The sequence below is a fragment of the Artibeus jamaicensis genome, unplaced genomic scaffold (assembly GCF_021234435.1).
Source record: "Artibeus jamaicensis isolate MK-2021 breed Jamaican fruit bat unplaced genomic scaffold, CSHL_Jam_final contig_464, whole genome shotgun sequence".
Lineage (NCBI taxonomy): Eukaryota > Metazoa > Chordata > Mammalia > Chiroptera > Phyllostomidae > Artibeus > Artibeus jamaicensis.
In genome coordinates, this window is record NW_026521842.1 from 5,779,666 (window position 1) to 5,803,385 (window position 23,720).

The 23,720-nt window shown below is 44.0% G+C and overlaps 1 protein-coding gene across 3 annotated transcripts in view; it reads left to right on the top strand.

The window, feature by feature from the left end:
* MBTPS1 (membrane bound transcription factor peptidase, site 1) overlaps positions 1-23,720 on the top strand; it is a 51,915-nt gene that overhangs the window by 19,389 nt on the left and 8,806 nt on the right. For all 3 annotated transcript variants that reach the window (XM_037142428.2, XM_037142429.2, XM_037142430.2), the window contains exons 9-19: positions 1,780-1,882; positions 3,619-3,770; positions 6,281-6,442; positions 11,945-12,089; positions 14,816-15,004; positions 15,535-15,707; positions 17,155-17,270; positions 17,807-17,963; positions 18,714-18,838; positions 19,508-19,585; positions 23,577-23,717. In XM_037142428.2, the coding sequence (XP_036998323.1) occupies positions 1,780-1,882; positions 3,619-3,770; positions 6,281-6,442; positions 11,945-12,089; positions 14,816-15,004; positions 15,535-15,707; positions 17,155-17,270; positions 17,807-17,963; positions 18,714-18,838; positions 19,508-19,585; positions 23,577-23,717 (1,541 nt within the window). The remainder of the gene's footprint in view (positions 1-1,779; positions 1,883-3,618; positions 3,771-6,280; positions 6,443-11,944; positions 12,090-14,815; positions 15,005-15,534; positions 15,708-17,154; positions 17,271-17,806; positions 17,964-18,713; positions 18,839-19,507; positions 19,586-23,576; positions 23,718-23,720) is intronic.

Genomic DNA, 23,720 nt, shown 5'->3' on the forward strand with positions numbered 1-23,720 from the left:
TTCCCTACTACACGTACGTCTTCCTCAGGTCTGGTCTCCTCCTGGGTCTCCCTGTGGGAGACCACATTTATCCCAGTCTTCATCACCTGTCCCTGCTGCCGACCCTCCTGACTTCTGCTCATACCTCTGGATTCTCAGCTCTTCCACATGCCATTCTCACTGACTGGCCACACACTAGTTGCTCTTCTGAAATCCTGTGACTTCTCTGGGCACTTACACTCAATGGCTTCTAAACAAAGAGTTGCCTGTTCCAGTGTATGAGAGGAGCACCCTGGAGAGGAGGGCTCTGTGTCAAGAGTCATCGTGTCTTCTCAGAGCTGCACACAGGCTGGCATCCGCCAGCTGCTTCGTAGTGCTGGGAATGGCATGTAATCAGAACGGCACAGCTTGTGCACTCCTGGCTTACTGCTGGGGCCCAGGGTAGGGCTGGTTCAATGACAGTAGTGTACCAAATTGCTGAGTCACTCATTGCAGGCATTGAGCTGACTAGTCTGGACTGACTGGTCTGGAAATAATGCTCGTCTCCCCAGGTACCCCTTGCTGTGAGCTCTTTCCTGGTCCTGCATCCTTGACACTTAGGCTGAATAGTGCAGGCGGTCTACAGCTGCAGCTTCCCCCCTTTCAGCACCCACTAGATTTCTTGACACCTTCCTTTACAGTTTCAGGGTTTAAAGCACACTGTTACAGGGATTGACAGGCACAGGGAGGGTGGGAAGGCGGCAGCTTTTTGTCTTAACTGTGATGGGAGGTTTTGTCAGTGACTTCTGTTCTAAGTTCTCCTTATTTCATAGAAATTCATAAATTTTTAGCATCAGCCAGTAAACTATTACTGTTAGTGTCTCCGAACAACCACCTGGTAGCATGTCAGTGGCCAGTGGACCGAGAAGGCAGTGTCAGGGTTGACTCACTGTGGTTTAAAACAGTTGGTTAAAAGCACATGCTCTGGAATCTGGCTACTAATATTGGTTAAGCCATGTGGAATCAGTTTGGGTTATTGAATTGCCAGAGTTCATTTTTTTTGGTAGCAGAGCCGTATGTAATAGATAAAGCTCAGAAATACAGTTTCATAATTGGTTGTTTTGTACTTTAACATAGTTTAGCTACATCTGGATTTGTATCTTGATTTTATAGTTTAAACATTTTTGTCATTTTAGAGTTCACCATAATTTCCTTGCAGATCTAGTACACACAAGGTATAGAGAATCTCGTGGTTTTTTCTTTGCGTCTTCTCTTGAAGGTGCTCAGGATGACGGAGTAATGATAGTCATTGCCACAGTCCTGTAAGGAAAGTGGGGCACCCTGCAGCAAAATGGTTGGAAACTAGCTTCCTGACCGTGGCAGATGCAAACACGAGATTGCAGTTCCTTTAATTCTGGGGGTCAGGATGAGTACACTTGGAGCAATTTGAAAGTGATGTGAGAATGTATCAGTAGGTGGTAAATTGTCATAATGTTAAGTCTTGTGAAGTTAGAGAAGGGGGATTCCTTCAGGCCTGGAGGTAGTGAGGGAAAAGGTAAGTGTTGGGCAGAAGCATGATAAGTGGATGGCGAAGGAAGGTACAAACGGGCTTTCAGGTGTGAGGAAATGATTGGAGCCAGTGGGAGGCTGGCAGTGAGCGTGGCCTTTACAGGACAGCTGGAAGTCCTGTAGTCCATCTAAGCCGCACGTCTTATCACAGAAGAACCTAACACAGTCTTAGATTTGGGGGGAGTGTTTGCCCTTACTTGAAATATTCATTTAAAATTACTTCTTTTTCCTTGTTTTTGTTCCTCAATTTAGCACTCTGAATAACCCTGCTGATCAAATGGATGTGATTGGAGTAGGCGGCATTGACTTTGAGGATAACATCGCTCGCTTCTCCTCGAGGGGAATGACTACCTGGGTAGGCTTTTTTCATTGGTCGAATATGCCTAAAGGAGACATTTGTCTCAGCACCCTTGGGTGTTATCTATAAGTGTGCAGATAGAAAAGGAGCTTGTAAGCCCAGCCTCCACAGGCATGGTTGGCATAGCCGGGTCTGTGCGTACTTGCCCAGCCATGAGGACATGAGATCTGGCCCCTTTGACGTCTACACTTCACTGTGGTGTGTCAGGGAGGGGCTGGTTCTGAGTGGTGTTTCCTGGTTCCACTTCTTTTTATTTCTACATCATCTGGGTTCATGCCCAGTTGTCCTAACTAATAGGAAGGTGAACAGTCCTTGGTGCTCCTAGGTGAGATGGTTTTTTGTCTTTAAGAAGCAAGAGAAGCTAGTGAGAAGGATTTAATATCAACTCTGATAACACAGAAATAATTGTGTATAGCTGGACAAAATGGAAGCAACCCTGGCAAGTTAATTAATACAGTCGTTCTGGGTTTAATTTTGCAGCTAATTCCTCCTCTTCTGCCCATCAGAACAGAGGCAGAGTCTGAGTTAGACGCTCCCTCAGGCAGCAGTGGGCACTCTTGCCTGCCCCTTGCAGTCTTCAGGGTCAGATCACATGTTGGATGCTCTGAGTTGAGGGTGCCAAGCTTTGAGGTCTTGGGAAGTCCCAGAAAAAAGAGTCACAGCCTCCTGAGAACTTCGTGGCCTTGTGCACACTGGCGCCACTTTGTGGGTCGGCCTTCTCCCTCTACAGTGTTGCCTCTCCGGGCGCCGTTTTCATTCGGCTCCACGGTGGGTCCGCGCCAGAGCACTCGGTTGCCTTCCTTCTGATGACATTCAGTTGTCATCTCAGTCCGGGGGACCCCACCTTGAGAAAGTCGGTCTGTGGCATGTGTTTCCTCCCGGTTCTCCTGTGCTCCCTCAACACTTTCTTTGTGCTGCTGAGTGCTTGAAAGAGGCTCCGCCAGCTGATGTTTCTCTGGCTCCCTCGTAAATGCTCTCACAGAAGCATAACGCATTTTCCTTCCCTTGGCCTTTATCAGGGCCTTGTTTCTTAATGGCGTTTTGAGAAATGTTCAAATTATCTACAGAGCTGTAATTGAAGGTATCTTTATGCAGTGCCCCGCATAGGGATGCAAAGTCCATTTTCGATTGATTGCCATGGAAGGTTTTTTCACTTCAGTCGGAGTGCTTCTTTCTACAGAACATAAGATCCTGTTGCAGTTGTCATTTTGCCCCAGTTTCCAGGAAATTTCAGAGTATTCAGTTAAAATCTTAAGTTATTCATATAGTTACATTTATCATTCTGAATGGTTTTTATTTTTCCTTCAGGTGGCAGATTAAAATCTTCAGTAATATATATTATGTATTTTTTTCCTTATAGAGAAAATGTTCCTAATTTTTAATATTAATTTTCTGATTTTTCTAAGATATTTCTACTTTTTAAGTGATCTAAAGATAAACTAATTTCCTATTTCTAGTGTTGCATGCTAATAAAATTTAAAATGTTCACTTTTTAATTGCTTTATAGCATTACTAGTGCACTGGTTGTTATAAAACACTCCAAAAAATAATTGTATTTTCTACATTATTATTTAAGTTTGTTTTCTGTATTGCAGTGAATTTCAGACTGAAGCCAGTACCTCACCAAGTGTATTTAAGTAGCCACAATTCTGTTCTGGTTTTACTCCCTGCGGACCACATGCAGCTGCGTGCCAGTGTGTGTGCCGTGGTGCAAACCGACCTTTTACTTACAGGAGCTGCCAGGAGGCTATGGCCGAGTGAAACCTGATATTGTCACCTATGGTGCTGGAGTGAGGGGCTCTGGTATGAAAGGAGGGTGCAGGGCCCTCTCCGGGACCAGCGTGGCTTCTCCTGTGGTCGCCGGTGCTGTCACCTTGCTAGTAAGGTTAGTGTTGCCCAGCAAAGAGAAGGTGGTACTAACACACTGAGAGCTGAGTCTTGCTTGTTGCCAGCTTAGAGTTCAGAAGCACTTCACGTGACCTTGCCCCGTCTGTTTCTGCATCACTGCTAAAGAGGTCATAGTGTGTTTTGGATAGAGGATTCTTGTCAGAGATAGAGGGTGTGCATGGGAACACACTCTGTAAACTCGAACCATTAAAACAATGTATAAGGACAGAATACCTGTTACGGTCTTTTTAAAAGACTTCTCAGAGGAATTTTAGGTTCACAGCAAAATCGAGAGGACAGTACAGAGATCCCTGTGTCCCTTTGTCCCTGTTTGTTTGCTTTTGTACCATTTCTGTGCCACAGCTGCGTTTGTTGTGCCCGGACAAGTGTGTCTATCAGGCAGGTTTCAGAAAGTAAGCTACTCCCTGCCATGTTCTCCATTTCCTTGGGGATGCACCTTTTAATCTTACTGTTAGCTAAGGGACTGTCAAGCCAGACAGCAGAACTGACAGTCACTACTGCTTAATGAGGAACAAGTTTCTCTCTCTAATTCACTTACTCTCTTTGTCTTGTTGAATCCCATCTGTGGTTTGAATGGAGCTTACTGAGCGACCCTTAATTTTACAGTTAAAGAAACTGGAAGGTCTCAAAGGTAGTCCACTGGAACCGATGTGCACATGCCCTTAGGCCACGGTGCTGAACTCTCAGAGTTACAGAAGGTGTCTTAGGGGCCAGCACTTATTTTGTATCTTACACCGTGAGGTTTCAGCTGAGCTTTTGTGTTGTGATAACAAAACTCTATGTTTTTTAAAGCTACCCTTTGTGTTATTTTTAAAATTAAATTACAATAGGCAAATGATAGTGAATGTTTTTATATTTAAATCTCTTGAAAAGCAAGTAAATTTATGTTGATTTTAGCTCCTAATGCCAGAGATGTTTTTATTAGTGATCCTCCATAAAGATAGATGCTTACCTCTTTCCTCCTTTCTCATTCTTCCTTTATAGTTGGGAGCCAGATTCTTGAAATTGTTGATATTGGCCAGAGTAGTCTTTGAAGAATAACCGTGTGCCTGGTGGAAACATTGTCTCTCTGTTCCAGCTGTTTTTCTCACCCTGTTCCATACAGTGAAAGAAGAGGGAAGGGAAAGCAGACTGTGGAGTTACCTAGCTCACTTAGGCTTTTGTGCTGCTGCCCTTGTTTCTACTCTTGTTGATCGTGAAACAAAAAAATGCTGATCTACGTCTCTCCTGTGCTGTGATTTTCAGCAGGGGTGTGTTTCAGCTCCACCATTAAGTCTGTTGATTCTCCCTCCCGTCGGATGAGTGGGGAGATGAGGGCGAGCTTTTCGTTTCCAGTGGCATCTCCAAGCACAGGCATTTTCACTGCGAGGGAAACCTTTCACTTCCCTCATTTCCTGGCAGCAGATGAAAATGCCACTGTGATAGTTCAGAGGTATTTTTATGGCCTGACAAATAAGCAACAAAGAACTGCTTCCTTAGCTTCCAGCTCCATAAAGAACTAGAACCTGACCTTTCATCTTGCTTTATTGGCAGGAAGAGGGGAAGATTGTTGACCTATAGCTGAGCTTTTAGCATTTCTGTTTTTTCATTGAGAATCGGTCCCACTTTATATCCTTTTCTCCTTATGTCATATTTCCTATCCAGACCTGTTTAAAAAAACCAAAACAACCTGCATATACACCAAGACCAATCAGCATTAGAGAAAAAGATTTAGGGACTTAGCAGAGTAAGTTTTTCTTTTTTGCTTACTGGATTTTCTTCCCTGCGTTTAGAGCTTAAAACTTACATGTATTCATAGACACATAAAAGTGAATTTTTAACACTAGCACTCTTAAGAAGTTGATACTGCCTAGGTGTCACTGAGTTCCTAGCCAGTTAGAGCTGAGTGTTCCTTCCAGTTTGTCCTGACGCATCCTCATGGTGAAACCCAAGGGGGCCTCTGGTCTCACAGTTCCGTTAGGCTGCATCCACCAGGTGACGGCCACAGAGGCCTCCAAAAGGCAGGCTTTCGCTGTGGAGCCGAAAGCCAATTGGGTGGAGCCTTCACCCAATGCTGTCTTGCCTGTCTCACATCAGCTTCCCTTTCCAGAACCAATCTGTTTTCCTTTGCTTTTCCCAGCTAGGTAGTGTCCCCATCTGTCTTCTTTCTCCTGGCTTACCCTGAGGAGCCAGTATCTCTTACGCATTCTTGCCTCCTACAACCTGTAAGGTCGATTTAGTTGGAAAAATAACATTTTTCTGACCTATTTAGTATAAACAAGCACCCGCCTGTGAGTCACTGTTCTCAAAAACCATGTGGGAGGCTAATAACTGGTCATTCCAGAAGGTGGTACAGAAATGAGAAACATTCATTTTTATCCCTAGCAAAGAAGCTTTCATTGCAGGCAAAACAAGATTGGAGGTCACATTTGCATATTTGCAGGTTAGAAATAATCAGCTTTTCACTCTTTTACAAGAAAATGAGCAAATACATGATTTTCTCCCCAGCACCGTCCAGAAACGTGAATTGGTGAATCCGGCCAGTATGAAGCAGGCCCTGATTGCATCAGCCCGGAGGCTTCCTGGTGTCAATATGTTTGAGCAAGGCCATGGCAAGCTGGACCTCCTCAGAGCCTATCAGATCCTCAACAGTTACAAACCACAGGCAAGGTGGGTGTGTTTTCCTTTTGAACAGGCCTTTGTCTTCGCTGCTTCTGTGGGGGTTTTCCCTCCGCACAGAATATTAGCCTCCAAACAGGAACCAGTCACTGGCCACACTACACTCAGGGACCTCATGGAGAGCTCCACTCTGCCACTTCGGCTGCCAGAACTCTTAATGCTCTCTACTTCCTGATGTTCTGTTGTTTTAATATGAATGGTTTAAAATGATTTCCTATTAAAACTTTCTTTTGAAATAATCTTGGGTTTATAGAAATTTGCAAAAATGGTATAGAGCATTCTCATATACTCTTTACTGAGCTTCCTGTAATGTCAACATCTTAGATGACCACAATTTAACTATTAATACTAACAAGCGAACATTGATACTGCAGTAAACTTGCAGGCTTTAGTCATAGCTCAGCAGAACCCTCATGTTCTCTGCTCAGTCCAGGACCCAGGCCCCACATTGCACTTAGTTGTCAGGTCTTCTTGGTTTCCTAAGCCTTTGACGGTTCACCTCTCTTGTCGTTTACAACTGAGTCCCTTGGGAGTGCAGGGTACTTATTTTGTAGACACTGTCTTGCCATGGGTTTATCTGATGCTTTTAAAAATATATATTTTATTGATTATGCTATTACAGTTGCCCCATTCCCCCCCCTTCATTCCCCTCTGCCCTCCACACCCCCTCCCACCCACATCCCCCCACTTTAGTTCAGGTCCATGGGTCATACATATAAGTTCTTTAGCTTCTACATTTCCCACACTATTCTTACCCTCCCCCCTATTTTCTACCTAACATCTATGCTACTTATTTTCTGTACCTTCTCCCCCCTTCTCCTCCTCCCACTCCCCTGTTGCTAACCCTCCATGTGATCTCCATTTCTATTGCTCTGCTCCTGATCTAGCTGTCCCTTAGTTTGCTTTTGTTTTAGGTGTGGTTGTTAATAACTGTGAGTTTGCTGTCCTTTCACTGTTCATATTTTTTATCTTCTTTTTCTTAGGTAAGTCCCTTTAACATTTCATGTAATAAAGGCTTAGTGATGATGAACTCCTTGAACTTGACCTTATCTGAGAAGCACTTTATCTGCCCTTCCATTCTAAATGAAAGCTTTGCTGGATAGAGCAATCTTGGATGTAGGTCCTTGCCTTTCATGACTTGGAATACTTCTTTCCAGCCCCTTCTTGCCTGTAAGGTCTCTTTTGAGAAATCAGCTGACAGTCTGATGGGAACTCCTTTGTAGGCAACTGCCTCCTTATCTCTTGCTGCTTCTAGGATTCTCTCCTTTGATGCTTTTTTTAAAAAAAGGAGTTTCTTTATTTTTCAACAGTGGGGAAGGGAGGGAAAACGAGAGGGAGAGAAACATCAATGTGTGGTTGCCTCTCTTGAGCCCCTTACTGGGAACCTGGCCCACAATTCAGGCATGTGCCCTGACTAGGAATTGAACTGGCGACACTTTGGTTCGCAGGCTGGTGCTCGATCCACTGAGCCATACCAGCCAGGGCTGATGCTTTTTTATGATCAGCTTGAGGTTATATATTTTTGGTAAGAAACTTTTTTATTTTTTATTTTGAATATTTTAGATTTACAACACAGTTCCAGAAGTAGTGCATGAGGATCCATTGTCCTTCACCCAGCTCTCCCTAATGTTAACATCTTACATAACCGCACAGAGGTGGGCAAAAAGTAAGTTCATAGTTGTACCTGAAACACAGAGTTTGTTCTTATATTATTACCATATTTTGCCATGTATAATGTTCTCTTTTTTGCCCAAATTTTTGAGGGAAAAATAAGGATGCACATTATACGTGAGTAGTATTAATTCAGTGTCTATATAAGTGTTTTTATTTTTTTTATTTATGCTTATGTGTTAAAAGTGTAACTCTAGAAAGCATTAATGATATCCCTATGCAAAATTATGTCCTGGAATACAATAATCAGTTTTGTTTCTAAATGTAAATAAGTAATTGAATTTAAAAATTAAAAGATTTTTTTTTCCTGAAAGTTTGGGCCAAAAACATGGGTGCGCATTATACACAGTGAAATAAGATATTTATTTATTGCATTTTCTGTACAAACAACTGTAAACCTACTATTGCCCCACCCTGTAGTATAAGCCTCAAAGCCTAGAAATCATTCGATACATTACCATTGATTAATCTGTAGGCTGTATTCAGTTTTCACCCATTATCTCACTACTGTCCTTTTCCTGGCCCAGGATCCATCCAGTCTGGCATCTCACATCGTATTTAGTTTTCAGGTCCCCTTGATCTCCTCCAGTCGAGGACACTGCCTTAGTGTTCTTCCTCTCATCACTGGCAGAGTTCATTTACATCGTTTAACCTAGGTGATGTGTCAGTCCAGAACCTCCGGGAAGCAGACCCTGAGATGGGGTTAGCTGCCCAAGGGATCTGTTGGGGGAGAGGGGCCTGTAAAAGATAAAGGGAAGGAGGCAAGAAGAGGCAGGAAAGAGTCTCAGGACTTGCCATGCTGGCCCAGCGCCCGTGAAAAGAGGTGGGAGGAAGGAGGGTTACAGAGGAGGGTACTCAGGCTGCAGCACAGGTCTAAAAATGTTTCTGCTGTTGGGGGATCCTTGCACCAAAGTCATCCTTTAGAAGACCCTCTGCCCCACAGGGACAAGCCTGCCCTAGTACCCCTGCGTGTTCCATCATTGGATAGGAGAACCCTGCATGACGCGGGGGGAAGCAGGGCCTTGGCACAGAGCTGGTTGGGGGTCAGGAGGGGCCGCAGCTGGAGGTGTCCGCAGCTGTGCTTCAGCAGCAGATCTGAGCAGCATGGCCCCTGGAACCTGCCTTAGGTGGCATCTGCCAGGTTCCTCCACTGCAGTTCCTGTTTGTCCCTTTGTGAGTACAAAGTGTCACTTGTGGGGATTCACATTCAGAAGATCTTGTTTCTTAACATGTTTTCACTCACTAATGTTAACACCCATTGATGGTCTTTGCCTGTAGTGATTGGTACTGCAGAGGTTGCCCCGTGGCGACTTTGTGTTTCTCTCACTCATTAATTCAAATTCTGCTGTAAGGAAGAGCTGTCTCTTCTCTGCCATTTACTTATTTATTCATTTATTTATTCAGCATGGAAACAGATATTTATTTGACTCTGTAGGTTATAGTCCAATAATATCATTGTTTATTTTGTTGCTCAAATTGTCCCAGATTTGGCCATTGTGAGCTCCTTCTAGTTGGCTCGTGTCTTTTCAGATGTCTCCATCATTTTTTGAGTGCTTTTTCTCGCTTTCTGGCAGCACAGCACATTCGTGTTCAGCCTTGGTCTCAGTTCTTTCTCCAAGCAGCCCTGGTCCTTTCCTCGGAAAGTGGTGTGGGAGAACGAGCGCCCGGACACCTGGCGCACTCCTGGCAGCTGTGCTCGCTGTCGTCCCTCGGCCTTTTCAGCAGGCAGCTCTGGGAGATGCCTGTGTGCGCACACATCTGTGCCTGATTCTCCGTGGAGCTCTCTGCGGGTCCCTTAAAAGCAGGAGTTTATCTGAATCCCGACCCCACCCAACACCACGATTCTCAGCCTAGCCTCCCCTCTCCTTAGCTGTAGCTCCCCTCCAACAGCAACAGACCTGGCCATCGTTATCCACAATATGTTTACTCCTCTGCTCTGTCCTAGTATATGCATGTTGAGTAGTTTTTGAACCCATGCCCTTGCAAAAACAAGTTTACTAACTTGAGTACAGTATTTATGTTGAGTTCTTTTTATCTTTAGCTTCTTTTCATCCTGCACCCCCTCAGTGTGGTTTTGCTAGTTAGTGTTAATACTGTTGAGTTCACCTGTCAATGTTCATATCTCTTGTTGGATTCCCCCACCTTCTGGTTGATTTCAACTAGTTAGATGTCAGGTGTGTGAAGTACTACCATGGCTCTAAGGTCAGAACTGCACACAAATGTGACCTCATCCGTCGGTCCCTCTTCCCACTCCCCCATTCTCTCCACACTGTCCCCCTAACCCCTGTGGGTAACAATCTCAGTTGTTGGTTTATCTGTCTTGTATTTCTTTTTGTACAAATTAACAGATACATGTATACAGGGTAGGCAAGTGTAGGTTTACAGCAGTTGGTATGGAAAATAATATAAGAATTAATAATAATACAAGAATAAACTCTGTTCTGCATACTTACAACTGTAAACCTACTTGCCCACCCTATATTTTCTTTTGTGCCCTTTCTTACACAAAGGATAACATCACTGCAAATACTCTTTGCACTTTAGTTTTTTCACTTAACAGTATCCTGAAAATCACTCTGTATTAATTCATGGAGATCTTCCTTCTTTTTATGCTGCATAGTATAATTGTACCATAGTTTATTCATCTATTTATTTATATTTGGGCATTTAAATTGTTTCCAGTATTTTGTGATTATGAACTATGGCTTAGAATGACTTTGTGTCTAGTATTTTAGTTTTGTTGAAGCTGTGTCTTCAGAGAAAATTCTTGGAAGTGGGATTGCTGGGTGAAGGAGCTCTGTGAGGTTCCACTCCATTCCCCGCAGAAGGATTGTGTCTGTTTTGTATTCCACAGCAATTCATGAGTGTCTGTTTTCCCAGAGCCTCATTGGCAGAAAGTTCTATCATGCTGGTTACTTTCTGCCAACCTGATTGGTGAGAAATGGTCTCTCGATATTATTATAACTCGCATTTCTCTAGTTGGGAGTGAGCTTGAACACTTTTGTCTGTAGTTAACAGCCATATTTATACCTTTCTTGCTAAGTGTCTCTTCATTTGTTTTCCCCATTTTTCTCTGGGGTTTTTGGTCTCATGGTTGTAAAGGGTTTTCATATGTTAAGGTTAGCGACCATTTGTTGTTAATATGTATTTGTAGATGTTTTTCCCAGTTTGTCAATTGTATTTTGATTTTGTATGAAGTCTTTTGCCATGCTGTTTTTTTAAAAAATAGCCAATGTTCTTAGTCTGTTGTTGCTGTTGTTCCTGGGTTTTGAGTCACAGAAAGGTTTTTTCTGCACTGAGATGGAAGAGAAATTCATCCACACTTTCTTCAAATATTTGTTTGCTTTCTTTTTATTTTCTTGAGACTCCATGATCCATTTGAGGTTCATTCTTGTGTGTGGTGTGAAGTATGGATGTAACTTTATCTTTTGCCAAGTGATCGCCCATTTGTCACAGCTGGATTATTAAAAAGTCTATCTTTGCCCCAGTGATTTGAGACTCTTTGAGTCTGAAGCATTCAGTGTGGCTGGTCATGTCCACATTCTCTGCAGGCTACAGCCACCAAAGTTCCAGACTCACAGAAGGAAGGAGATGTTGCACACCATCTCGTTGTTTGTACCAGACAGTCCGGGCAAGCTGGCCCGGTGACCTCAGTGCAGGGGGCCTTTCAAAGCCAAGTTCCCAGATGCCTGCTGGGAGCAAGCCCTACAAGCAGGCCCTCCTGAGGCTCAGATCCACAGTGTTGACTCTCCCTACACAGTTACGCCACTTCAGTGTTGTTTTCCAGCATGCTGAACTCTTAACACTGTGTTCTTATTTCAGTTTGAGCCCCAGCTACATAGACCTGACTGAGTGTCCCTACATGTGGCCCTACTGCTCCCAACCCATCTACTATGGAGGAATGCCGACCATCGTCAACGTCACGATCCTCAACGGCATGGGTGTCACGGGAAGAATCGTAGACAAGGTGAAGCTGCCCTCTGGCTTTCAGTGGACTTAGTCTTGGCCTAGACGTTGGTGCCTTAGCATTTTCTCCTGAAATTGAAACAGAAGAGATTCTTTCCTTCTGTCTGGGGTGTCAGGTTATTAGAAGCAGTGATCTACGTTTCCCTAAGTCTTTTACACATAAGTCAGGGATAAATTAGTGAAACCCATTTGCTGTTGTTTTACTTTGGCATCTTGAGTTTGACTTCTGAATCAGCTAATTACATTTGATCTTTTATCTTTATTATTTCCCACTTATAATTAAAGGCCCATTTGTAGTTATTTTATTCTTTAATGAGTAATGGGCCTTAAGGTCTAGCAGGTATGGTCTTTTTTGAATTTTATTTTTATGTGTTTTTTATACTTACTGCATAAGCATTATCACAGCAGTAAAGGATCAGGAAAGAGAACAGCTAAGTTACCTCCAGCACAGGCACACTAATGTAGCCATTACTTTTTTAATTTGCATATCAGCTGGTTTATTTTATTTTTCAAGTACTGTTTACATTCAGTATTATTTTGTATTAGTTTCCAGTGCACAGCATAGTGGGCATAGCCACTATTTTTTAAATATTCTTTTGCAGCCCTTACCTGGAATATGTTATTTTTTTGTTATGATTATGCAAAAGAGGCAAAAATTTAGTCTTTTTTTAAGTTTTCATTATGTTGTAAACATTTAAAAACGTATACAGACACCAATATTTCTTAATGGTTGTTTAATATTACATAGAACTGTCAGATCATAATTTGCATACTATTTCCCTTTGTATGAAGTAAAAAACAGGTGCTTTTCAAATGTAAACATCTCACTGAATATCTTTGCACATGTGGTTTCCTTTTCTTCTGAATTATGTCCCTAACAACCACCTCCCACCCCCGGGCTGGAATCCTGACTCCAGAGGCTGTGGACATGATTAGCGCTCCTGGTACCCCCGCCCCCGCCAGGAGAGTCCACGCCTCAGACACGGCTGGTGGGTGCAGAGGCGCTCACTCTCTCCACCAGGCCTGCACTGGGCGGTGCATTTTCTTCCTTTTCAATCCCATGAGGTTTTTAAAAAAATGAAATAAAATTCACATACCATAGTTTACCCTTTTAAATTGTGCAGTTCAGTAGTTTATACATGTACTCATAAATAGTGAAGCAGCCATCACTACTTATAATTCTGGGACATTTTTATCACCCCAGAAAGAAACACCCATTTACAGTCCCTCTCCATTCTTCCCACCCCAGTCCCTGGCCACTGTGAACACACGTCCTCTCTCTGGATTTGCCTCCACGGGAACCTGCATATGTGGTCTTTTGTGACTGGCCTTTTTCACCACGCACGATGCCCTTGAGGTTCGTCTGTGTCGAAGCGTGTATCCTTGCTTCCTTTCTGCTCGTGGCTGAGTCATATTCCATGGTAGGGATGAATCTCATTTTGTTTAGTGGGCATTGGGTTTGTTTCTAGGCAGTTTAATCTTTAACTTTAAATTTAGAGAGGTAAAATGGGTACCTTGTCTGCTGTGCATTTCAGGTATTTGTGAGGTGACCGTGTCCAGGTTTGTTTACTGGTTGCACTTTCTCTCGTGTGAGTTAGCTTTGTATTGCCTTGGCCCCTTTTCTGATACTGGAATTTTTAGGTTTTTTCAGTCCATCTGAGCAAGATCTTCCTATTATAGAGACATTTGCCATTGTTGTATTTTATGCAAAAAATTCCCACAGATTATTGTTTAATTTTGAGTGGTGGTTTTTGTTTTGGGGTAGAAGTTCTGTAAAGTTTCACATTTTCATGTGGTTGAATTTTGACCTTTGGTGATTTCTTTTATTTCAAAAATTAGAAACTTTTTCTCCACAGATGTAATGAAAAAATCTCAATTTCATTTTCTACTGATTTTTATGTTTGTTAAATATATAACTAAATATGTAACTTTTTATGTGTGAAAATTAACTTTCTTATCAATTGTTAACCAGTGATCTCAAGAGCATTTATTAAAAATTCTTCCCCTTCTCATTATTTATAATACTATATCCTACAAATATTTTTCTTCTTTTTCAGAACTTCTTAAAATATCCTGACTCCCTTGGGTAGTATATTATTGCTATCTGGCTTGTAAGAGAGATTGGTAACTTAGTTTAAAATACTGGTTATTGAAATATTGAAAAATTGGACTAAGAGCTAATTTAGATTTCTTCCAGATGTTCTCCTCTCATGCTTCCCTTTTCTCTTTCCTCACACCCAAAAGAGGCTGAAAGGGCCGAGCCAGCCCCTCCTCTGGGCGTCCCGTAAACCTCCACCTGCCCCCATCGCTGGTTCAGAATTGGAGGGCAGTTTGCACCCGCGTCATTTTATTATTTAAGTCCTTTCTGTTAGTGGGATTCTTAAAGCGCACGACTAAATGGGATCTAACCTCAAACCTGAGAGTTTTCTTTTGTTGAAGTTCTCTATCAGATAAAAGTTGTGTGTCAAACTATGTGTCCCTTGTGTTTTTAAGCTTTGGAGGGAAAATTCTTTTTCAAATTGGAGGCTCTCAGAAATAGTGGATTCTAGACTTTTCTAGTGGATGATGTGTTAGACACTCCATAGGCTACATAGGTTATAGGTTGCTTGGTATCTGTATAATTCCATTTTGCCTTATTTAAAATATGAAGTATTTCTTGGAAAATGCTGTAGGTAACTGAGGAGATGAGCACTTACACCTCGGCCTCTGCTGGCTTTTCTCCTGCAGCCTGACTGGCAGCCCTACTTACCGCAGAATGGAGACAACATCGAAGTGGCTTTCTCTTACTCCTCCGTGTTGTGGCCTTGGTCAGGCTACCTGGCCATTTCCATTTCTGTCACCAAGAAGGCGGCTTCCTGGGAAGGCATTGCACAGGGGCACGTCATGATCACCGTGGCTTCCCCAGCAGAGGCAGAAGTGAGTGCACACCAGGAGGCGCTTGTTTTTCTGAACCTTTCACATCCCCTGCTGGGAAGGGAGGGGCAGGCTGAGTGCCCAGGGTCTGCGGGAGGAAGCACAGTTGGTGTGATTAGGCTCCAAGACCATCATCGCTGATTCCAAGGCCTGTAGAGCAGCTGGAGTTTAAAAGCCAGCTCAGTAATGAGTGATGGTGCCTTTGATTCTGTTGCTGAGCAACAGCAGATAGAACTGTTCTGTGCCAGATTTAATGACTGTAGAAAATATGTGTTCTCTAAATGGAAATGTAGGGTTAATCCCATGTAGCACTAGTGTTTTGGGAATAAGGTGATTTAAATTTTCAACCTCAAATTCTTGAGGTTTTGAATGGAATTAATTGTGATACATGAAGGTTCCTTTCTACATTTGTTATTGGAAATTCTTGTGTTCAAATTGTTAGGATTCAGTTGATAAATAGAATCAACTTTTTAAACAAACCCCCAAACATTCTGAGTAAAAGGGGTGCCTCAAATTTCTGTTATTTTTTCCAGTCGAAAAATGGTGCAGAACAGACTTCCACAGTGAAGCTCCCAATAAAGGTGAAGATAATTCCTGCTCCTCCTCGAAGCAAGAGAATTCTCTGGGACCAGTACCACAACCTCCGCTATCCACCCGGCTACTTCCCCAGGGATAATCTGAGGATGAAGAACGACCCTTTGGACTGGTAAGCAGCCACCAGACATGACGCTCATCACCCCCCACCCCCCCAGTCCTTTCATAGCAGGACTAGGGGTCGTATCCCCGTGGAAAGCAGACACTGCTCCTGACTGAGCCTGACTCCTGCAACCCCAGACTTTGCAGGTCCTTGTCATGCTCTTAGGCCCCCCGCGCATCTCCCTACAGACTTGTGTGTTGTGCAGTAAAAAGCCTTAAAGTTATCCTTAATTGTTGTCCTTCTCTGACTTCTGTTGAATCATTCAGCAAATCCTGTTAGTCCTCTCCAGAACATGTCCTGATTCCTGTCCTATGTGGCAGCTGCCACCTCTGCTCCCACTCTTGTTCAGGCCATCGTCATCTCTTGCCTGGATGGCATCAGTCACCTCCTGACGAGTGGTTGCTGCCACTGTCTCTTCTGTAAGTCCCATTGTCCATGCAGCAGCCCTGGTCACCGGAAGATAAAAATTCCACTGCAGCTTGCCTAAAACTCCAGTGGCTGCCTCTCCAGCCTTCTTCACGTGCCAGGCCTCCTGGTGTGTCCTCCCCAAGCCTCCAGGCCCTGCCCCGTCACAGCCGTTGCAGGGCAGGTGGGCTGACTCTCCTGCCCATACACCAAATTCATTTCTGCCTTAGCGTAAGTAAAGGAGTTTGGGCTTGACCATGAGAATGTGAGCAACAATGATGGAGTTGAGCAGGACACTTACAAGGTCAGTTCTTCTTACAAAGATGTCTCTGGAAGGCAGTTTGGAGGGGCTCAGACCAGAGGCAGGAAGACAAGAATTGAGGAAAAGTTGACAGGGTAATGGCCGTGAGCCCATAGGGGGGAGCGCATGGGTTTAGCCCTGCTGAGGAGGTGGACTCTGATGGACTGTGAGGTGGGGGCGGCAGATAGAATGAGCCCCGGGTGCTCCTTGGGACATTCGGGTAAGTGGCTAACATAGAGTACGCAGTAGGAACACGAGCATGTTGAGGAGGAGAAAGGATGGAAAGGTGATTAGTAGCGGTGATGTATAGTTAACTGTCACTATCTTAGTTCACTTGCCCTTTGTGGCTTGTCCCGCAGGTCTGCATTCCTATCTGAATTTGTTGAATGTTAGTGGTTGCCAGCTGTTTACATGGGTGCCACTGCTAAAGTGATACCTTGGCAAATGTCTTTGGCCATTTCTCCTTGACATCTTATCTCTCCACTCCTGTGCTGTGAGCACGATTTCCTATCACCCATTTCATGCACCGGCCCCACCAGTCTGAGAGTGTGACTTTGGGCTGCTGCGCCAGTGGCTGGCCCCCTCCCCACCACCACCAGGCCTCGGCTGGGGCTGGGGCTGGGGCTGGGGCTGGGGCTGGGGCTGTGCTCGCACAGACACAGCCAGGCTTCAGGAGCTCACTCTGCGGCTGAGTAGCCTTTACTGTGAGTGGAGACCAGTCATTTTAATGCCAGGCCTTGTGTTTTCTAGGAATGGTGACCACATCCACACCAACTTCAGGGACATGTACCAGCACTTGAGAAGCATGGGCTACTTTGTCGAAGTCCTCGGCTCCCCCTTCACATGCTTTGATGCTAATCAGTACGGTGAGCAGCAAGGAGGTGTTAGCCAGGTGTTCTTTCCTCTGTGTTGGGTGTTGTGAAAAGATTGAAAGGTGAATCACAGTTTAAATGAGGGGCCAGCAAAGGGTGCACACGGGGTCCCCAGTCCCCGTGGAGGCCAGAACGAGGCGCCTAGGGGGCCGGTGCACGTCGTGCTTGGTGGGGACTGTGGAAATGTTCACGGGAAACACGGCACTGTTGGAATGACTGGGGACAAAGACGCTTGTACATTTTTAATCTGTTCATTTCTTTTTAATGAAAAGAAGCTCGAGCCCCATGTTTTGCTTCTTCTCCAGTAAGTGGAGTATCCGTGTGGGGGCATCACAGACGAAGCAGAGGCCACGGCAGCTGGTGTCCGTGTGCTGCAGGGCCCGGCTCCTGCTTCCTCACCGTCCTCTCCCGCGGTTCAGGGGGCACAGAGCAGAATGTCAGAAGCCAGTAACTGGAGTTGTCTGAAACAGTGACATCCTGTTTGTTGTTCGGAGGTGCAGTTGCTCAGAGCTTGGCACTTTGTCCCTCAGGAACTTTGCTCATGGTGGACAGCGAGGAGGAGTACTTCCCCGAGGAGGTGGCCAAACTGCGGCGGGACGTGGACAATGGCCTTTCTCTCATTGTCTTCAGTGATTGGTACAACACGTCTGTCATGAGAAAAGTCAAATTTTATGATGAAAACACAAGGTACTGATATGAGTTGGTATTTGAATAAGAAATTTCACTTTTGGGGAGTTAAGTTCTACCTAGCAAATACGTAAAGTGTCCAACCCATGGGCCGTCTCTTCAGCTGTCGGAGACAGGTTCCGACCCTTGGTTAGAGGAAGCTGTCTCTTCATGTAGTAGAGATGTGTTTGAAAGCCACTTGTGAAGTCAGTAAAATGCTCATGGACTCCAGGTGCTAATTTGAAAGGTCATTGTCTTTCCTTGTTGATTGTAGATACTTGAGCTTTAAATTTCTGTCTGGTTCTTTCTCTTCTGTAGCTGTATCACTGAATCTAGACAAATTTAAATGCACCGAAGGACCTATTATTTAAAGAAACTTTCTAGTAAATCAGTTACTGATCAAGGATTCCCAGTACATTATGAATGTCATTCCAGTAATATAGTTTGGATTTTTTTCTTTGGAGTCTGTGATGAATTTTATAAGCTTCTTTCTTACCTCTTTTTCTTTACTGACCCTCTCGAGGTTTAGGCTTAATATGCAATGTATTCACGTTATGTGGGGTGCATATTATGAAATATATTTACTTTGATTTACTCTGCCCCTGTCTGAAGCATCATTTTCACAGTATTGCTCAAACTGTGGTTTTTAGTTTCATCTAAAACGCGAGTGTGGCCAGACTGGGCTCTGGCAGAGGAAATTGAGGTTAGTCGTGAAGACTGTGTAGGGAGCGCTTCAGCTCTTTCTTCCTGGGCCTGTTGTCACTTTCACAGGCAGTGGTGGATGCCGGACACCGGGGGCGCCAATGTCCCAGCTCTGAACGAACTTCTCTCTGTCTGGAACATGGCCTTCAGCGATGGCCTATATGAAGGGGACTTTACCTTGGCGAGCCACGACAGTAAGGTTTTGTGCTTGTGTTTTATAGAACATGTTATTCCTATAAAAGGAGAGTCTAAGTTTCACAGAGAGGGAATGGTGTGCTTCCTGAAGAAACCGGGCTCCACGGAGATTGTAATGGTTCAGTGTCTTCACGGGGAACATCTGGAAGGCTGGGTGCTAACCACGCTAGGCCTGTCCAGGTGTTTAAATGAAAATGTTTTACACACGTGCTTCTGGTTTCAGTGCCACCTGTATGGTGCTCTGTATCCTGTATTTTCCCAAGTAGGGAACGCCTCACAGGTCCCTGGTTATTTACCTAATGCTGTTTGTACAGGAACTCTGCAGATCTCGTATCAGAAGTTTCCCCAGACTAGTTGTGGGAGCTGGTTTCCGGGACAGTGTCTGAGCACCGTTGTTACAGGTTCTGCTCGTCCTGCCTTAGCCGTTGCAGGTCTGCGACAGCTCTGACTCTGAGACCTGTCCAGAAGCTTGATCTTAGTGGAATTTTTTAACTTCAACTTGGAGATCATTCCTTGTAGTTTAAGTGTGACCAGGCAGTAATAGCGGCTCCTTTCCTAAGACTGAAAACAATTTTAGAAAACACAGTGTTTGAAGAGTGCATTTTAGGTAAATGAGTAGCTGTTGATAAAATGCTCTGTGTTTCTGTGTTCCCATAACTGCTTTCTAGTGTATTACGCATCGGGGTGCAGCATCGCTAAGTTTCCAGAAGATGGCATAGTGATAACACAGACTTTTAAAGACCAAGGTAAGGAATGTTGTTCACATGCTTTTTGGTTTTCTTTCTTTTTCCCTTTGAAATAACAGTTTTATTGTGTATGATTCACGCTTTTAAAGAATACGATTTAGTGATTTTTAGTGTATTCACACAGTTGTGCATTCATCACCCATCTACTTCCAGAACATTTTCATCACACTAAAAAGAAGTCCCCATATGCATTAACAGTTTTGTTTTTATAATTTATTGCAATACCATTTTTATGGTACCTACTTTAGGCAAGACTTACTGGGTAGCAGTTCTGAGAGATGCAAAGATAGATAAGTTAGCCTCTTGCTGACAATTTGAATATATGTGTATACTGACCACTGCAAAATCAGTCAAATTTCCTTCAGAAGAGGGCTGTTGAATGTGTGTGTGTGTGTGTATGTGTGTGTGTGTGTATTTAAGCTTTTTAAAGTATATTTTATTGACTGTGCTATTATAGTTGTCTCATTTGCTCCCCTTTATTCCCCTCCACCCTGTGCACCCCCTCCTACCCACATTCCCCGCCCTTTAGTTCATGTCTGTGGGTCATATACTACATTTTTCGGACTATAAAATGCACCTCCCCTTTGGGAGTAATAATGGTTGTTAATGTTGTTGTTGAGTTCTGTTTACATTTACATTGGTGAAATATTAGGTATGTTATTAAATATTTTACCACATTTTTTGCTTCGAAATTTATTTTTCTTTTTTCTTCGTCTAAAACCAAGGTCCCTCTTATGGTCAGAAAAATATGTTATATAATTCTTTGGCTTCTACATTCCTATACTATTCTTAACCTCTTCCTATGTCTCTTCTACCTACATTTATGCTACTTATTCTTTGTACCTTTCCCCCCTCTCTCCCCCCACTCCCCCACTGATAACCCTCCATGTGATCTCCATTTCTGTGATTCTGTTCCTGTTCTAGTTGCTTGCTTTGTTTTGTTTTGTTTTTTTTAATATATTTTTAGAGAGAGGGGATGGGAAGGAGAAAGAGTAGGAGAGAAACATCAATGTGTGGTTGCCTCTCATGTGTCCCCTACTAGGGACCTGGCCTGCAACCCAGGCATGTGCCCTGACTGGGAATCGAACCGGCGACCCTTTGCTTCACAGGCCTGTGCTCAATCCACTGAGCTACACCAGCCAAGGCTGTTTGCTTTGTTTTTGTTTTAGGTTTGGTTAATAACTGTGAGTTTGTTGTCATTTTACTGTTCATATTTTTTATCTTCTTTTTTCTTAGATAAGTCCCTTTAACATTTCATATAATAATTGGTGATGATGAACTCCTTCAACTTAACCTTATCTGGAAAGCACTTTATCTGCCCTTCCATTCTAAATGATAGCTTTGCTGGATAGAGTCATCTTGGATGGAGGTCCTTGCCTTTCATGACTTCGAGTACTTTTTTCCAGCCCCTTCTTGCCTGCAAGGTTTCTTTTGAGAAATCAGCTGACAGTCTTATGGGCACTCCTTTGTAGGTAACTGTCTCCTTTTCTCTTATTGCTTTTAAAATTCTCTCCTTATCTTTTATCTTGGGTAATATAATTATGATGTGCCTTGGTGTGTGCTTTTTTGGGTTCAACTTCTTTGAGACTCTCTGAGTTTCCTGGACTTCCTGGTAGTCTATTTCCTTTGCCAGATTGGGGAAGTTCTCCTTCATTATGTTTTCAATTTCTTGCTCTTCCTCTTCTTCTGTCACCTCTATGATAGGATGTTAGGATGTTTAAAGATGTCCTGGAGGCTCCTAAGGCTCTCCTCATTTTTTTTGAATTTTTGTTTCTTCATTCTGTTACAGTTGAATGTTTGTTTCTTCCTTCTGGTCCAAACCATTGATTTGAGTCCCATTTTCCTTCCCATCACTGTTGGTTCCCTGTACATTTTCCTTGTTTCATTTAGCATAGCTGTCATTTTTTTCATCTATTTTGTGACCAAATTCAACAAATTCTGTGAGCATCCTGATTACCAGTGTTTTGAACTCTGCATCTGATAGGTTGGCTATCTCTTCACCGCCTAGTTGTATTTTTTCTGGAGCTTTGATCTGTTCATTCATATGGGCCATTTTTTTTGTCTCCATGTGCCTGTTATGTAGTGAGGGGCAGGGCCATAGGCGTTCACAAGGGCGGCAACCGAGTTGCTGTGTTGTGATGCTGTAGGTCAGGGAGGGGTCTGAGAGGGAACAATTGCCCTTGCTCCGCTCTCTGCTGGATTTCAATCACTTCCCCCTTCACATTTGGGACTGTGCTGAGAGTGCCCTGCGCAAATCTGGGGAGCAGGGCAGAGCCAGCGCAACCTGGGCCACCCCATGCTGCCTGGACGCAGGAGCCATCCACCTGCCCCAAGGCGGGCGGTCCTCCTGCAGCACCTGCTCCAGGCTCGGGTTGTGTGCCATGTGCATCTCTCCCCTCTGCCAGGGACTGAGACTTTCCATGCCCCACAGGGCAGGCCTATGGGAATTTACAGGGAGTATTCACTTCCTCGTGCAGGCTGGTATTTTTTTTTTAATTTCACAATGGAAGGCCCTCCATTGCAAAGTTTGCCATTTGCGGTAATTGGAAATTAGGGACTGTTTCATTGGTTGAAAAGGACAAGAAGGCGGAAAGGATTTCTCAGTCATCTTTTTGTGACTCTGAGGTAGAATGTGTTGCGTGGAAGGGGCACTTGCCCGTCATCCAGGCAGGCGATCACTGGATCAGTGCTCAGAGGGCTCTGTTTTCTCTTTGAGTGCATACGTAGTCCTGCCTTCCCAGTCACATGGCGCGGTGCGCTGCGGGTCAGAGATTCTTCTGGAGTTGGTGTCTCACAGGGCAGTGTCATTTCTGGTAGGGGCCAAACGGGCTGACAGCAGTGGTTCCGTGGCCAGCTGGTAGTGCCCCGTTTTGTTGGGAGAGGAATCAGAAGTGGACTTAAGGGTACATACTTCATTCTGGGGCTCCGCTAGCTTGAAAATGAAAATTACCTTGAAATCCATTTTGAGGGCATTTGTATCTACACACAGGCTTTAAGTTGAATGATCTGTTGGGCACAAGAGGGATTTGAAAATCTGGGTTACCCTGGACCACAAAGGGTCTCACTGTCAAAAACGAAACTGCGAAACAGATGTGAGGCCCGTGGCAGCGCAGTGTGTGCCCTCCCCACTTCCCTGCCCCCCACCCTGCCGCCCCCCGCCCACTCAGTTCCAAGTGGGGCTAAACACAGAGTGCAGGACGTGCTGCGTTTAGTAGCCACAGGCATTTTAGATGTTACCAACATGCCAGGTACTGGGTTTTGACGAAGATGGGCATCTTCTGGTGCCAAGGAATGCGCTTGCTTCAGGAGCGGAGACCCTGCAGTTTGCGCCAGCGTCACCAGCAGGCACTGCCCCTGGCCTGCGTGTGTTTTTTACTTCCTGGCTCACTAAAGTCACACATTGTGTCCTCTGTTTGGGCACAGATAAGAAGGCTCTGCTTTTGGAACATTTGAATTTGTGAGGTTGATATGACAGATATCTTAAATTTAAATTTAAAATATGTGGACATATATTTTAAAAATTAGTTGTGTTTGTCCTAGCTTTGAATAACAAGACATGGAAGTGGATGTGAATATCTGTGACTCTGACTGTACGGATGTACCTGTGTGTTTAGCAGGAGCTACCTGGCTGGCTGCCCCTGGTGGGTTTGGTCCAAGGACATAAGCCTTTCAGCATGAGAAAGGACACAAGTTTGTGTTTTTAATATAAAAGGGGAAAAGTGAGACCTTTAAAAGTGTAAATACTGTTACAATTTCAAGTGAGAATGAAAGAGGTTGGATATAGAAATGTGTATACACACTTAGAAGTGAATTTTGCTAAAACCCAAATTAATAGCACGTAAGGCATTGTTATTCTATTGAAAGTTTGTTCTGCTGTGATTGGAGAGTGGATTTTGCTGTGATTTCTTTGTTACAGGCCAAGTTAAGTGGCAACTAGAAGGTAATTCATTCCTCAGCAGGAATTCTCATCATTTTTGTTGTGTTGTTTCAGGGTTGGAGGTTTTAAAGCAGGAAACAGCAGTTGTTGAGAATGTCCCCATCCTGGGACTTTATCAGATTCCAGCTGAGGGTGGAGGCCGGATTGTGTTGTACGGAGACTCCAACTGCTTGGATGACAGTCACCGACAGAAGGGTG